General features: G+C 43.9%; 6 protein-coding genes across 6 annotated transcripts; 3 read left to right on the top strand and 3 right to left on the bottom strand.

The window, feature by feature from the left end:
• Nucleotides 1–415: 415 nt before the first annotated feature.
• BP01DRAFT_306902 (uncharacterized protein) lies at nucleotides 416–802 on the bottom strand (the record flags this gene model as incomplete). Its single annotated transcript, XM_025572261.1, has 1 exon — nucleotides 416–802. The coding sequence occupies one exon, from the start codon at nucleotides 800–802 to the stop codon at nucleotides 416–418; it is 387 nt and encodes a 128-aa protein (XP_025426978.1).
• Nucleotides 803–2,872: 2,070 nt separating this feature from the next.
• BP01DRAFT_426664 (uncharacterized protein) lies at nucleotides 2,873–3,659 on the bottom strand (the record flags this gene model as incomplete). Its single annotated transcript, XM_025579806.1, has 2 exons — nucleotides 3,571–3,659; nucleotides 2,873–3,523 (listed from the first exon to the last, which is right to left on the bottom strand). Exons 1-2 carry the CDS (start codon nucleotides 3,601–3,603, stop codon nucleotides 2,873–2,875), a joined length of 684 nt encoding a protein of 227 aa, XP_025426977.1. The 5' UTR covers nucleotides 3,604–3,659.
• Nucleotides 3,660–3,986: 327 nt separating this feature from the next.
• On the bottom strand, nucleotides 3,987–4,834 carry BP01DRAFT_188309 (uncharacterized protein). The gene is made up of 3 exons (XM_025570927.1): nucleotides 4,608–4,834; nucleotides 4,449–4,556; nucleotides 3,987–4,402 (listed from the first exon to the last, which is right to left on the bottom strand). Exons 1-3 carry the CDS (start codon nucleotides 4,799–4,801, stop codon nucleotides 4,033–4,035), a joined length of 672 nt encoding a protein of 223 aa, XP_025426976.1. The 5' UTR covers nucleotides 4,802–4,834; the 3' UTR covers nucleotides 3,987–4,032.
• Nucleotides 4,835–5,201: 367 nt separating this feature from the next.
• On the top strand, nucleotides 5,202–8,498 carry BP01DRAFT_350055 (patatin-like phospholipase family protein; the record flags this gene model as incomplete). Its single annotated transcript, XM_025573781.1, has 6 exons — nucleotides 5,202–6,222; nucleotides 6,310–6,563; nucleotides 6,624–6,874; nucleotides 7,099–7,358; nucleotides 7,414–7,468; nucleotides 7,526–8,498. The coding sequence occupies 6 exons, from the start codon at nucleotides 5,202–5,204 to the stop codon at nucleotides 8,496–8,498; spliced, it is 2,814 nt and encodes a 937-aa protein (XP_025426975.1).
• An 83-nt stretch (nucleotides 8,499–8,581) lies between these two features.
• On the top strand, nucleotides 8,582–11,853 carry BP01DRAFT_350052 (uncharacterized protein; the record flags this gene model as incomplete). The annotated part of the gene is made up of 6 exons (XM_025573780.1): nucleotides 8,582–8,825; nucleotides 8,882–9,792; nucleotides 9,841–10,601; nucleotides 10,653–10,832; nucleotides 11,276–11,479; nucleotides 11,533–11,853. Exons 2-6 carry the CDS (start codon nucleotides 9,075–9,077, stop codon nucleotides 11,851–11,853), a joined length of 2,184 nt encoding a protein of 727 aa, XP_025426974.1. The 5' UTR covers nucleotides 8,582–8,825; nucleotides 8,882–9,074.
• A 707-nt stretch (nucleotides 11,854–12,560) lies between these two features.
• On the top strand, nucleotides 12,561–14,441 carry BP01DRAFT_408517 (uncharacterized protein; the record flags this gene model as incomplete). The annotated part of the gene is made up of 1 exon (XM_025578821.1): nucleotides 12,561–14,441. One exon carries the CDS (start codon nucleotides 12,561–12,563, stop codon nucleotides 14,439–14,441), a length of 1,881 nt encoding a protein of 626 aa, XP_025426973.1.
• Between the last annotated feature and the right edge of the window lie 133 nt (nucleotides 14,442–14,574).

Raw genomic sequence — 14,574 nt, 5'->3', positions numbered from 1 at the left:
TGAGCCAGGTAGGCCACGTCAGCCAGGCGAAGCCAGATAAGCCATGTCAGCCAGGTGAGCCATGTCAGCTTAAATGAAGCAACGGTCGGGTGTACTGGCTTAGTGTTGTTTCATGCTAGGGTTGCTGAAACAATTAAAGAGTATAGGTGGTGACACCGGTATCCGGAAGGCCGTATACAATGCCCTCACTATTGTATCTATCCGTAACGTAAGTCGGGATTATAGCTTCATCTATAGTACTAATGTATAATAATATTGCTAATTCTGAATCACGACGATGACCATCTCAACAAACTTTCCAACCAAGCTTTTATATCATAATCAACAAATCTCAGCTTCTAATAAGCAGACTGGATAGGATAAAATAAAAACTCACCCTAACATAGAAATGCGCAAGATGGTAGATCGATGAAATTCAAATCATACCAACTCTCTCATTATCTCCGTCATCCCCACTAATCCCCCATAGGCTTAAGTAATTCTTCTCAGATTCTTTAAGATGAGTGTCAACCTGGATAAGATACTCCTCGATCTTATAGAATAAATGATGGATCTGCTCTTGAAATTGTTGTAAGGCATGTTTGGAGTCTTTATTCCACATGAGTTCTGCTTTGAGATAGCTGATCTCATAGGATAAGTCCTCGATCTGTTTATCTTTGCTCCGGTGTAGGGACTTTGACTGTTGTAGTCGCGATGGAAGTCGCTCGATATTAGACGTTGTACCTCCAAAGCAGGATACTTGGTGATCCGAGGGCCCGATCTCCTCCCTGATGGAATATAATGAAGGTGGTGATCTAGACATGATCTGATGTGATTCTTTCACACACTCTGAACATGAGATTCTGATAATGTGAGATGATATATATATAGACCGATGGAGAGAAGTGGAAAGTGGCTGGTCCTAGACCAGTAGCTGTAATACCATATAATACACTAGTATTTGAATGAGGACATGTTGTGTATATAAACAGCAGATGAGAAAAGTGGAGAACGAGGCCTCTCTTGTGCTAATGTACAATATGGCCAAAAATCATTCTTACTTCTTGCCTCGAGAGATAATAGATAAAATTATTCAGGCTCTGCCTCCACTTCCTGCAGCTGCAATATTTGATGCTTTGAGCATAGCCCCCTGCACAAAGGATCTTGCATGTCAAAGTTTGTGGACAGCAATTTTCAAGGATGAGAGATGGACAAGAAGTTACTGATCACGGTGGCTGTCCTGTCCTAATTGGAACAGGTCTGGGTAGTCTACACCATATGGGCCGAGCCCATCCGACTCAAGTGATCCTGCTTCCTGGAAGTTACGAGGGGGAAGAGAGTCACCTGGAAAGTCTGCTACTCCTATCACTGAAGAGCAACTATACTTATAAGAAGAGAAAAGGGGAAATCAAGTTCCCAGGAATTTGTCTTAGGGTTCAGGCTGCGATAAGGCCATCACAAGAAGTGCATCTGAAGAAGAAGTGCTTAAAGCAATTATTCCAGAGCCCGAGAACGGAACTTGCTACAAAATTCAGCTTCTATGAAGCTGGAAACATAATATCATTTTCGAGTTCAAGTGTTATCGACATGGGTATTGGACCGACTGAGACTGAGATAGTAGATCTCATATGTGTTATTTATCTGGCGTTGGCCAGAGAAACGCTGAATAAACTTCTAGGGGAGTTCTCATCTGTTGGAGAGCTCTCAAACGAGCTAAAATTTCCCCAGAGCTTACTGCGGAGCGCTGCAATAAAGTTGCGAAAAATCGCTCTTCACTCGGTGGCTCTTATCTTGAATACTAGTTCTATATGTTGTTCTTGCTCATTAATTGCCATGCTACGCGGTGCGCGGGAATGATAAGAGGTCGTCCGTACAAAGAGAAAAGCAAATTAGAAGTTGACAAAAGACGGAAAGGTGCTTTTGAAGAAACATTACGTATGTACTAGTGAAATAGAACACCACTGAGCTGGTGACGATTATCGGCTTGATGGCTTGTTAATTTCTATATATCAATTTCGATAGCTCTGGTAACATGTATAAAGAAGCTGCAGACTATCAGTGTAAGCTACAGCATCTCTAAATTAAAGTGCACAGATCGATCATTTCCCTTATTCTGCTCAAGCAAGTTTCTGAGCAGATTGTTACAAAAGGATTATTGTATTTGTAGGGAAGCAGTGTAGGAGGTATTACTCTTTTTATTGAGCTAGTCTGCGGGTCTCCTTGATGTACGCTGTCTGTAAAATCATGGTCTTGTGACTGTCTTTTCAGTCTTGCTTCTTGATCAATTTGGATAAAATATAGATCTGCAATTGAGCTATCATTACAACCATCATCTTTTAATACCAGGATGCAACACTTTCCCAAAATCCTTATCGAATGAAGACCGGCAAGTAATGATTGCGTACTGGAAAGTGTAAATAAATGCCAATTAGTAAAAGCCTTCGAAGAGACAGTTTGGCTTAAACATTTTCACGTAATCGTTTGGACTGATGATTTTTGAATCCATGTAATTAACTTGATTGTGAAGCACGTATGTGCTGAGCCCTACAAGGGACCGGCCATCGGATGTCGAGTCTCAACACGCCACTGAACCAAGTGCGCCACGTGGGCTCACGTGATATATCTATATTTTACCATAATAATAGATTCATGCTTACGTTGCTACAGTCACATTTCAAATGACGTACTTCGCATTCCTTGGTCAAGGTTTATCACAAGTCACCGCATGGCCAGGATCTCGTAAGGAAGAGTTGGTAAGGAACGGCTGAGGCTTCCTGGGTGAGCGTGTTGGCAGTACAGTAGACACCAGAAGCTAGTAACGCAATTTGAACCAAGGCTCTATACAAAGGCTGTGACAGAAGCTTATTGAAGAAGTGGACATTAACTAAAAGCCTCAATCGATCACCGCATAAGTCTCTGTTCCCTCAACACTAGGCACTAAAGGCATCCCTGAGATGCTCTCATTCCCACCAGTTCCCCAATCTTCACCCTCACTGCTGCGCTCATCCTCCCGCTCCTCGTCGCTATTTTCAGGAGGGGTATAAATGTGGCCGAGTGTCGTCTCAATCGTATATCGTAGAGTTTGAATGGTTGACTCATGTGCTAGTTTGATGTTTTGAAGCTCATCGATTACACATTGTTGTCTGTAGATTTCGCAAGACAACCCACGTATCTGATCTTGATGATTGAAATCTCCCAAAGAACCCGGCATCAGCATTTTGAGTAAACTATTGTTAAGCATACTCAAAGTTTGCATATGACTCTCCAGTTCCAGAACACGCCGCTTCTCCGCGGCATGCTGTTTTCGGCTACTCTCTAGATCCTGGAAGACTTGGGTAAGGTAAAGATGCAGTTGGTTGTAGATGAAATAAGTGTCTGCAAGCCTAGCCTGCAATTGAGAACGAAAAAGCTGCTCTGACTCGGCTCGCGAGATCTCTTCAGCAAGACGTAGCTCAAGATGACTTTGACGCATTCTAGACTGGCCTTCTTTTTCGAGGAAGTCCTTTACTAGCTGCTCAATGTTGACACCAGGATGAGTGTAATCCTGAAAGATAGTTAGAATTGTTGAAGAATGATGGGGATATCCCTTACCTGCATACTATCAACAGATGCTTCAGGCTCCATCTTGACAAGGTCCCCTTGGTGTTTGCTTTTTTTCCATACAATATTTTGTTATCCTTTTTTAGAGCAAGATATGGCATCTATATATGTTGTTTGGGCTGTCTCAAGTCTGACATGGCGTGCGGGGCTGTATTACCGCTTGTTCACCGCCTGAGATAGTTACTGTATTTTATCATCCTTACTGAAAGTCAGATAGATGGTTGGGATTCTTGCAGATCAATGCGTTCACAGGTGCCAGGACATTCGAAAGACAATTTTTCTGTAAACTTTACATTCTGTGTAGGTCTCGAGTCTTCTGATACGTATCTAGTGCTTTGCAACAAGTATTATAGCGACCGGTGAAGCTACCAATCGCCTCGACACCTTGGCATGAAGTGACAGATGTTTCACATTCTCTTAAGTATCACGGTAGTAGAGGTGCTATACATGTTACTAGAGCTCTGTTTCCTGTCTATGATCCGCATATTCTTCTACTTGAAACCCCTCAAAAATCCTGTTGTCTTTCTGCGCCAGGCTCTGCAGCATTAGTCTAAACTTGCTGTTGACATTTGCGAGTGATCGGTACATGAAGTCGATCTGTTGTTCCCTCATGGCGAGCTGATTTTGCAGGTGTGACAGGTGGATCTGCGTCAGATGATAATTCTCAAGAATTGTCATAGTCTCCCGACGGAAAGTCTCGAGATTCTCGATTTTTTCATTGAGAGCAGCGACTTCACCTGGAAGGTGACTTAGCTGATCAATAGCTGTTGTAACTTTCTTTGATTCCTTGGCACTCTCTATGAATGCTCTAACAAGGAGTTCACTGCAGCAGTCAGTATAGTGAAATACTAATTGAGACGAACACTAACTTAGTTGAGCTGCCTTTCTTGGTCTGGTTCATGGATAGACCAGTCTTTGTGCTCAAGCTCTCGTTTTCATTTTTGTTCTCGACTATGGCTTGATCACATAACGCACTTCTGGACTGAGTCAGGCAGATTCAATGTCATAGGAAGTAAAGCTCACCTTGCCTGCCGATCAGGGTGATGCTTAGACCTCGATCTGAGACGCGCCGAGAGTCCTTCTTGATGAGCTTCAGGCACCGTAGAAGTTTTGACTGAGTTCGGGGAAATTGTCGAGTTTGCAGAGGACTGTATCTCCGGAGGTAATAAGTCAAGTGGTAGTATATCGTCGTCACCAAACAACTCGGACATATCAAATTCATGATATTCAAACATGTTGCAAACACAAATCCTGCCTGTTGTTTACGGTATGATCTACGTGCTTGAGGCCTCTTATATAACAATTTGCTATCGAGGAAGCGCTTTCTTGATTCGTTACCGGCAGTGTGGTTCAAAGGATTATAGATACATCTTGGTTTACCGCCAACAGTAATTAATCTAAACAAAGACTTGGTCTTCGGGCGTCCTGCTCTGCGCTGATTCGCTATAGTAGGTCCACTTGGTAAGTTATCGGGTGAGGTACGCTCATTATCAAGTGAGTGTTTCAAAAAGCTGGGAGATACATGAATTTAGGCAGCTAAAATTTGTACATAAAGCACAGCCAAACTGTCTTAAGTTCTTTGGACATAGCCACCGAACGCTTGAAATCAGAGAGATCCTACAATGCGCCCAAATGTTAGTACAGAATGGCTTGACGTTGGCGCGAGCCAGGAGGGTGTTTTCGTTCGAGATTACGGCCGCCTGGAACAGGTCACCCTTGATCTAGCTCAACGCAGCCAGCAGACACCTCTTCTCACGCTATTCCTTGGAAGTCACACTAAAGAGATCGCACTACAATACTTATTTCCTAGTAATAATATAAGAAGAACCCGGGCAAAATCCGCAATAGGATTGCGATATGATTTGCTGTCCGCGAACAATCCAGAACCAATCCTTATCGCTGACGGCGAACCAGGAAAAGCGCCAGTTGATTTAGATCAGGATGCTTATCTTCGCAAGGCTTCTGACTACCCTATAACATGGGGCCCAGCCACGGCATCAGCTGCTTTGGGATTCCTTTATGCACGGCTTGTATTACTGTTCACAGATATCGTTTGCATCTTCGCTGATGATTTTCCGAGCCTGGCATCGATCGCTGACTTTCTAGTCAGCTGTGTCAAAGCAGGATCTGCATCATCTTTGCCGAAAACAGTAAGACCCAGGATTGTGGTGCTAGTCGCAGGTGACCCATGTGATCCAGCTAGCACTGCGTCAGAAGCAAAAGAGTTCTACCGCAAGCTACATACACCAGGCGCGGATCGCCTGCGCAGCTGCTTTGCATCAGTAAATTTAGCATCATTTGACCCCCGTTTACCTGCTGTAAGCCAATATGAGCGTCTGCGCACTTATCTCAAAGACCAGCTGAACCAGATTAAAGCAACAAGGCTAGATAACTGGAGTCTTTTTAGCGCAGCCCACCTGTGCGCGTACTTTCAAGCTGCTGTGAAGCATACAGCAGGATCTATAGAGCAAACCTTCGATTTTGTCCAGGCGACGAGAGAACACAACCCCGTACCTCGAGGGCTAGACCGTCGAATATCTCACTACCTCGATATCGGTCTCCAAAATAATTGCAGCCTTCAAGTCCTTTTAGCATCACTAATTTCTGCCCTACTGATGGATCACTACGTTCCGGGCATGGCCTGTAAGTATCATGCAGTGTTATAATCCCCCTATCCGCCAGAGTCGAGAATGTGACTGATTTTAACGAGTTTACTAATCAGCCACTTAGCGTTGAAACCACGGACTGTTTTTAGAAAGCTTTATAGGCCCGCTGTCATTGGTGGATTGTCTAATCACAATCGCGGGACCACGAAGCAAACCAAGGAAGACCTAATAATAATGGCTGAATTCGAATTCAAATCACAATATCATTGCTTAAAGACAAGCGGCCTTTCGGCAGTAGAGAGCCGAAGGAACTATCTCATGAAACGCAGCGATACGCTTGGTCGAATACAGTCCAATAAAATTTGCCTCTTTTGCCTAGTTCATAACGCGCAACATTCCCAGGCCTGTTGCCACGGGCTGTGTGATAAATGCGCTCAGCTATTTGGAATGCCGGCTTCGAACTTGGAATACCAATTTACTATCGCATTCTGTCCGCTCTGTCTTTCTCAGTCGCCATTAACAATCAATATTTTGCCACCAACCATGAATCCCAGTATCCTTGCTATCGACGGAGGCGGTGTGCGTGGAGGAATACCCCTCGAATTTCTTCTTCTGATTCAGGAACATCTCGGCCCGAAATGTGGAGTAGCTGATGTGATAGACTTAACGGTGGGTCCTAGTGCTGGTAAGTAGGCCATCTGCCGGTTCAATCCTCCGCCCCCTCATCAATTTTAGTGTGGACACGGAAAGTAGATGGCTAATTTAAAATAGGTGGGCTGATCAGTATGGGGCTTATAGCTATGGACTGGCCCGTGTCCACATGCTCAGAAGTCTTTGATCGACTCGCCCAGCGTATTTTTCGCGAACGCCGTGAGCCCGCGCTTAATCGAGCATTGCAATTGTTCCTCGGCAGGGGTTCATTCCTTGAAATCATACCAAAGTGGATCTCGTGGATTATGAGTGACAGCTGTTACGACGCTGCTATCTTTGACGCTACTCTCCAAGAAGTGTTTGGGCGGACCCGTCGAGCATTCCAGCCGCTCGGACAGGGTTCTCCTCTCCATTCCTACTCCAAGTCTAAATTTGCAGCAATCGCGACGAGTATCGGTAAGGATACCAAGTCATTTGTATTCGGAAACTTCAATCCTGTGGAGTGGTTAGACAAGGAAGACGGTTCGTTAATCCTTGCCCGCACGGGTGGGCAAGTTCTAATTGAATGGTGTTCAAGATTACATACTTTACCGATCGGCTCAGATGCACCAGGAGCCGTTGTTGTGGGAGGTGTAAGTTTACCACTGAGCCCGCAGCATCCCACGCTAATAGATTCTCCGACGGACAAGCGCTAGAGCAACAACTGCAGCTCCATTCTATTTCTCAGTTGCCAACGTCCAAGATATCGGCTCTTTTCAGGACGGAGGTCTACAAGATAATTTCGCCGCTGATATTGCTCGACGGCTTAGTCGTCGTCTTTGGCCAAGCAAAACAGGTATAAGCAAACTGATTTCTCTAGGGACAGGGGCAGAGGAAATACCTCGTGACCAAACTCCCCGGTTCCGCAATATCTTTCGCGACGGATTCTTACGCCGCGGGTACGATGCGTTTATGTCACATTTAGAAGGTCGGCCCAGATGGCTGAAATTAAGAGATGAATTGGACGCTTCAGCTAGATCTGACTATATGCGTCTCGACGTTTCTCTAAAGAACCTCCCTTCTACACTTGATAGTGCCGAGATGATCAGCGATTACCGTAACTTGGTAATTTCCCAGCTAGGCAGTGCCAGATCGGCCCGAGATGTTGCGATAGCTCTTCTGGTAGCGAGGTTTTACTTTACATTAGACAGGATACCGGACCGCATACCAGGATCTACGTTCTCCTGGTGTCACGGTGTGATCAAATGCAAAGGAAATACCTTTGAGATAATTGAAGCTATTCAGCACTTATACCCTGATGACCTGGAATTCGCTACCGACAAAGGACATCTCACCAGCTTCAGCCTTGGGGGTATCTGTAAAGCTTGTGGAAGATACTCACAGCCGGTATCAATTCTGATTCATCATCCAGATCAGGTTATAAACATCTATTTGCGTATTGACAAGCACAGAAAATGGAGTATCAGTGGCTTTCCGAATAGAATTTCATGGCATATTGAGGTACAGCATTTACAAAGTGGCTTTGGACGACCCGACCATGGGTACCCCTCGATTCTACCATGTGCAAGCTGCTCTAATGAGACCAGGGTATCGTGGCGTAAGGAGCACTCTTTGTCACGATCAGGCGAAGCGGAACAAAGGAATAAGAAACCTCGCCTATAATATGATTCAATTATAGCCTTTAGCTTTTTAATGACTTGTGACTTCTCCTCAAAGTGACTCCTTAATCAAATCCAATTTTTCGAGAAATCAATTTAAATAGCCCTCTCTGTCCTTCCTCAATGGTAATCTGTAGTGTCTGCCATCTTCCCGCCTACCACAGCGTCCAATATGAAGAATTTCGAAAGAGATATAAACTCTATCATAACGCATGCGTTTCAGATTCATGCAAAGCACGGCTGCAAGATCTATGTCTTGATACAAGGCAAAGGAAAGACTATTACCTTCAATTCTGAGCACTTTCCATGGCCCCTAGGAGACCAGCTTCTTGTAACTGCATCCCTCCTTAATTCCTGATTGAGGGCTAACCATACAAAAAATGCTAGATTCCGGGGAAATCAACCTTTAGGTACTCCGTTCCTGATTTGATCCAAGCTTTTGCTGGTCGCAGGGAGCGCAAGCTGTTCATTCAGATGGCAAGCTACTTTTGTCACCTAGGGGAGGCTTGGGGTCTTGTCCCTGTCGAATTGTCAAGGCAGCCTGAGGCGACTCTACAAGTAGGCATGGATCAGCAAGCTAATGATTCCATTACTGATATCGAGGATGGAACGGAATCGCAGGACATGTATTGAAGCTCTTTCGACAAGACTTGAAACAAGAAGGCAAGATCGTGTCAGGTATCTTAGGGATATGTTTCATAATTTCTTTGGTAATTTACAAGGTTTATTATATATAGGTTTCATCGATTTGTTGTTGCGTTTTCACCAAATGTCTGCCAGAATGCAACTTCTTGAGACAGTGTACTTGACCTCCCTACTTTTACCCTTTATACTGCTATTTGTTTACTCATGTTTTCGCTTTGTCTGTTACTGTTTTCAAAATAGTATCCTCTTATTCTCATCCACTACTGCCTATGTTCTGTATAAGAAGTATCTTATATACCCGCGGTTGAACCTGCCACTTCTTGGTATCAATAAACTTTCACCAATTCAGTTCTTAATTATGTTAATCTATTCTGGACTGACCTGCGCTTGCAATCTTTTGTGGGTAAAAACAGCTGACCAGGCAGCTTCGCGCGCAGCAAAGCTTTCCTTGCTTAATCTTTTGCCTCTATATCTTGCTGGTGGACATGAGTTCGGTGCACGCTTATTATTTATACCATTGGAGACATATGGGATACTTCACCGCACAGCAGGATGGATGGCTAGCATAGAATGTGCTATTCATATCATCATCATCTATGCAAAGCATAGGGATCAAGGCACAGATGATTCCAGGTTCTATGGCATTGTGGCAAGTACATCCGGAAATGGTCGAATTGGTTTTGATTAACAGTCCTAGGGAGGAAGTATGATTCTCGCTCTCCTATTTCTGCCAATGGTTAAACGAAGAGTGTATGAGGTATTCTTGGTAACACACCTAGCATGTGCATTTGTCGGGCTGTACGCTATATGGAAACACCTCCATATACAAAAGAGCAGCTCGGTTCGTTTAATATGGGTCTGTCTTTCCACTGTTGTTGTCACAAGCAGTCTCCAACTCTGCCGTATCTTGTATCGGAATGTTCACACACGCCGATCTGCACGGATAGTGTGTTCCTTTATAGGAGATGAGGTCATACGTGTCGCTATTCATATGCCACGTCCATGGGCTGTGAGAGCAGGCGAGCGGGTCAACCTTGGAATACCTGGTCTTGGAATTTTCTACATTTTCCAAGCACATCCTTTCTCTGTTGCCTGGTGGGAAAATGATACTGGGACTGGCTCCTCTCCAATTTACCTGATGTTCCGTGTCCGAAATGGCTTCACAAGGAAGATTCGGGGCTGCTTAAATCCCGGACAAGAATATCGAGCATGGGTCGATGGACCTTTCGGACCTAGTTCTTCCCTGCCTAATGATATGAGTCTCTATGGCCATATACTTATGGCAACAAGTGGCATTGGTATCGCAGCTCAAATTCCATACATCAAAGAGATACTACATCGAAGAAGCACAGCAGAAGCTTGTACGGAGCGTATCTCGCTCATTTGGGAGCTTGATCGATCAGGTGAGTATAGCGGTGCAGTTGACTGGCTACAGGAACTCATAAGTCAGGACCAAAGCTATGTGTGTTGCTTTGCTCTTTCAGACCCAATTGCAAATTTTAACATTTTTCAGGTTCTTAATATTGAGATATATACGGGGGTTAACATGATTACCGAAAAATTTGTCGCTCTTGGTGACCATGATCTTATTAAGATACACGCAGGAAACATTGATTGGGAGCGGAAGGTTCAAGACGAAAGCAATCGACAGAAAGGCAGACAGTTAGTGGCAGGTCAGTATTTGGGCTCTCGAGTACCTCACTTTTACTAACTTTACCAGTCTCCGCCAATCAGGACATTCGTAAAATATTACGCCAGATGTGCAGGGCTCGTCTCTACCATAATACAGAGTTATTTGAGCTTGAATTTCAACCATGGGAAACCGGCAGAGACTGGTGGTCATTTTTCACTCCCTGAGACGGCAGGATATGACGGAGTATAATAGGGCTTTGTTACTAGTGTGTTTTCCGTATATTACTGCAAGACCTCGGTTTCAAGCACGCATAATCACAAGCACTATATATGATATACAAATACAAGCATGATTTTTAAGACGCTTTGAGAGTTCACACATCATGTCAGTGGCCAATTTAAACCGTGCATCATGGCGCTCGCGTTGTCGTCAGCGTTTGTCAGCACACCTAGGTACATGATCTCTCACTGCGGCCAGCCAACCTTTACTAATAAAGAGCAGAGGAGACCCTGGGTCTATCTGTAAAACCTGGCGATGTTCGTCTTAAGGCTGAGGATGGAATACAATATGCTTGGCATATTGATGATATCTCGCTAAAACATCTGTTTGATAAACATCTGAGCAAGCATTCGGTTGGGGCCTACCAAAGACTCTGTTCGGAGGTTGGACAGTCATTTTGGGCAATCTATAATGAGCCCACAAAAAAGGTACTAATCCACGTTTTCTATAATGGCTAGTATAAATCTAATCAAGGCTAAAGGAAGATTTGGCACGCAGCGAAGAGATTGAGCACCTAGAGCAAGAGAAAAGAATTCTCGTTGAAAAGCTCGCTGAGGCTAAGACTAAAATTGCGGAACTACATGACAAAATTGAGTCAGTGGAAGCTCAGCGAGACAGCCTCGAAGAATCTATCAGTGAATCAAACCAGACCCTTCTTTTACACCAAGAAGAAGCACAAAGATGGATGACAGTTGCAGATTGCTACCAAAATAGCTTTCTATATGTTTCTGATGCACTTGCTCATGTGGTTTCATATCTCCAGGGCGTTGAAGGTAACTCGTATACACTCGGTACTAGTTAAAAAGCACTAGACATAACCAGATCCATCGAGCGCCAACTGGATATGCTGAAGCCTGAAAGTAGAATGATAGTGCAGACCTATAGCAAGGCAGAGAAGCACCCAAAATAAAAAACTATACAGCGGATTCAATTCAATAGAGGTGCTATTGGACTTCATGGTTGAGGGAAGTGGAGTAAGAAGAAGAGTCTCAGTTGATACTCCAGAAAATTTAAAGTCGGAGCTATAGTCTGCTCCTGATATAGGATTGTAAGTTATTATTGGGGCGATCTGGTCAAGCTCCAAAGTCTTTGATGGAAAATTTTGAGTAGGCATTGCCTACTGTAACTGTCTGCATTATTGTAAGTTATCTATGTCACCATTATACTTGTGTATTGCTCAACTCACCTGGTGTGATATTGGCAGCAAGTGTTTCGGTACATATGAAGCTTTCTACAGATTATGGCAAGAACTAGGAGTGATATATGATATATATGCTCCTTGATTGATGAGCAGTGAACCAGAAGATGCAGACACAAGTAGGCTGGTTTGATAATGTTTCAGAACATCGAGTGGTATGGTCACTTTGAAGATATTTAAAAACATTTAAATTACAACCAAGATTGAGCCTACACATATAAAAAGCAGTTCATTTTCTCTATCTTTCTATAGTTATCATTGACCAAATCATAGACTGATGTTGAGAATACTATATACATTTACTCACAACCATGAACCCCAAAGTGACCAATAACACTGGTGCTGGCACTGGTGCGAATGATAACACCCAATCTGAAAATCCTAATCCTACCGTATCTGCTTTCGAATTCCCGGATGGCAGTACTAAGGTCATGCGTATACCTCATGCAAATCGCTATAGCGACGAATGGAGAAATCTACTCGACAATAGAGATGCTGAGGAAGTAGACCATCTTGTCAAGAAAGCTTTCGAGGAACATGATCTCGCGGCTTGTTATACAATCTTGACCGAAATTAACAATGCTATTATAAAGAAAAATATAGAAATAGGTATTCCTCGCGATCATCGAAAATATGGTGTTATAGAAGATCAGCAGTTCTACGTCAAACAGCTTCATGAATTAGATGCCAAATTGAGAGAAGGAGAAGATCCAAAGAAAGCATTGAATGAAATCAACGAAAATGTGCGCAGCTTCAACAATAAGGAAGGACTTCCCCCAAATTGGCAATTTAAGCCTAGCTCTTGTGATCCAATTGTCCAGGAATTGCAACTGAATAAAGAGACAATCAATTTTCCGAAACAAGAGAAAGACGATGATTCTAATGATGAGGATTTCAGTGAAATTCAAATGCAGGTTGATAAGGATGTCACAAGTGTCGCACAGCCAAGCGGCAAGAGCAGTGGCAGCAGCAGCAAAGATAGCAGCAGCAAAGGCAGCAGTAGCAAAGGCAGCAGCAGCAAAAATGGCGGCAGCAAAGCCGGCGGCAGCAAAGGCAAAAACCCAATCAATAAGGGAAAAAAGAAGCAGGAGTTTTTGCAAGATGAAGCTGAACTACAAGATGACGACGAGCTGCAAAATGACGACGAAATGCAAAATGAGGACGAAGATTCTTCCGATGATTTTGATGAGCTTCTTAGGAACTCGGGTGCGAATCAGAAGACCTATAATCTTGAAGACAATGTTGAGGATATCGATGAGCTTGTGCTACGAGCAGAGCAGCAGTGGGTTCTACATGAAAATTTCAACGTCGTTTGTTGGTGGAAAAAGGGAACAGGTGCACAGATCATTGTGAGGTACGGAACCGACCCCTACATATATCGCATTCGAGCCGGTAGATCGCATCACTGGGATTCCAAAAAATGCCCGCAGGTTATAGGCTCAAATGCTGGCGAAAATGTGACTAATACACCGAATGGGAACGTCATTCTTACCAGTCGAGGAGATTGTAAGAAATACGAGGACATCCCAGAAGGGTTTAACTATACTTGGAAATATACACGGAAGGACGTGCAGGGCATTTTGGGGGTTGCATGGAAGGTACCTGATGACGATGAAGATATCGACACACACGACGCTCTGTGCCTCATAATTCCGGAGAAAGGTGTTTGCTATCCTCAAACACGAGTGCTAGTCAAATGGAAAGATGGGATAGTTACCGTTGAGGACCGAGCTACAATTCGCCGTATCACTGAAAAGAGACCCATTGATGGAGATATGGTCATCTACTGGAAAGCTAAACAAAGCGAAATAAGGTTTCGAAAGGAGGAGGGTCTACCATATGAGAATCTGCTTAACGGAGAGCCTACGCCAGCAGCTGAGCCCGAGCCCATGGACTCAGGAATCAGGGTTCCGCAGCCGAGCTCACGAGCAAACACAGTATTCCCTACCCCAACACCACAAAGACCAAGAAGGGATGTCAAGGCTACACCAGTGCCAGTGAACCAGCAGCCTGATTCTCAAGAAGATGTCATGAGCCTACTTCTCAAATTACAGCAACAAATAGCTGAGATAAAATTAGACCGTGTACAGTCCCACCCACCAGCATATTCCCCGCCACCAGCATACGCTGGTCATAGTGTCAAATCGACGAGGAGAACACCTGGAAGAAAATTCAAGGGCATGCATAATTAGATGCTAAGTGGATTGATAACAAAAACGAGGATTTCCTTTTTGATAAGACTTCAAGCTACGTCGTGTGCAGTGATTCATGGGTATAGCAACTAACGTTGATTTCATTTAGTGCGTAATATATAATATCTAATAC

Source organism: Aspergillus saccharolyticus (assembly GCF_003184585.1).
Source record: "Aspergillus saccharolyticus JOP 1030-1 unplaced genomic scaffold BP01scaffold_54, whole genome shotgun sequence".
In the NCBI taxonomy this organism is placed as follows: domain Eukaryota; kingdom Fungi; phylum Ascomycota; class Eurotiomycetes; order Eurotiales; family Aspergillaceae; genus Aspergillus; species Aspergillus saccharolyticus.
Note: the sequence above shows the minus strand (reverse complement) of the source record. Positions and strands in the feature narration are given on the sequence as shown.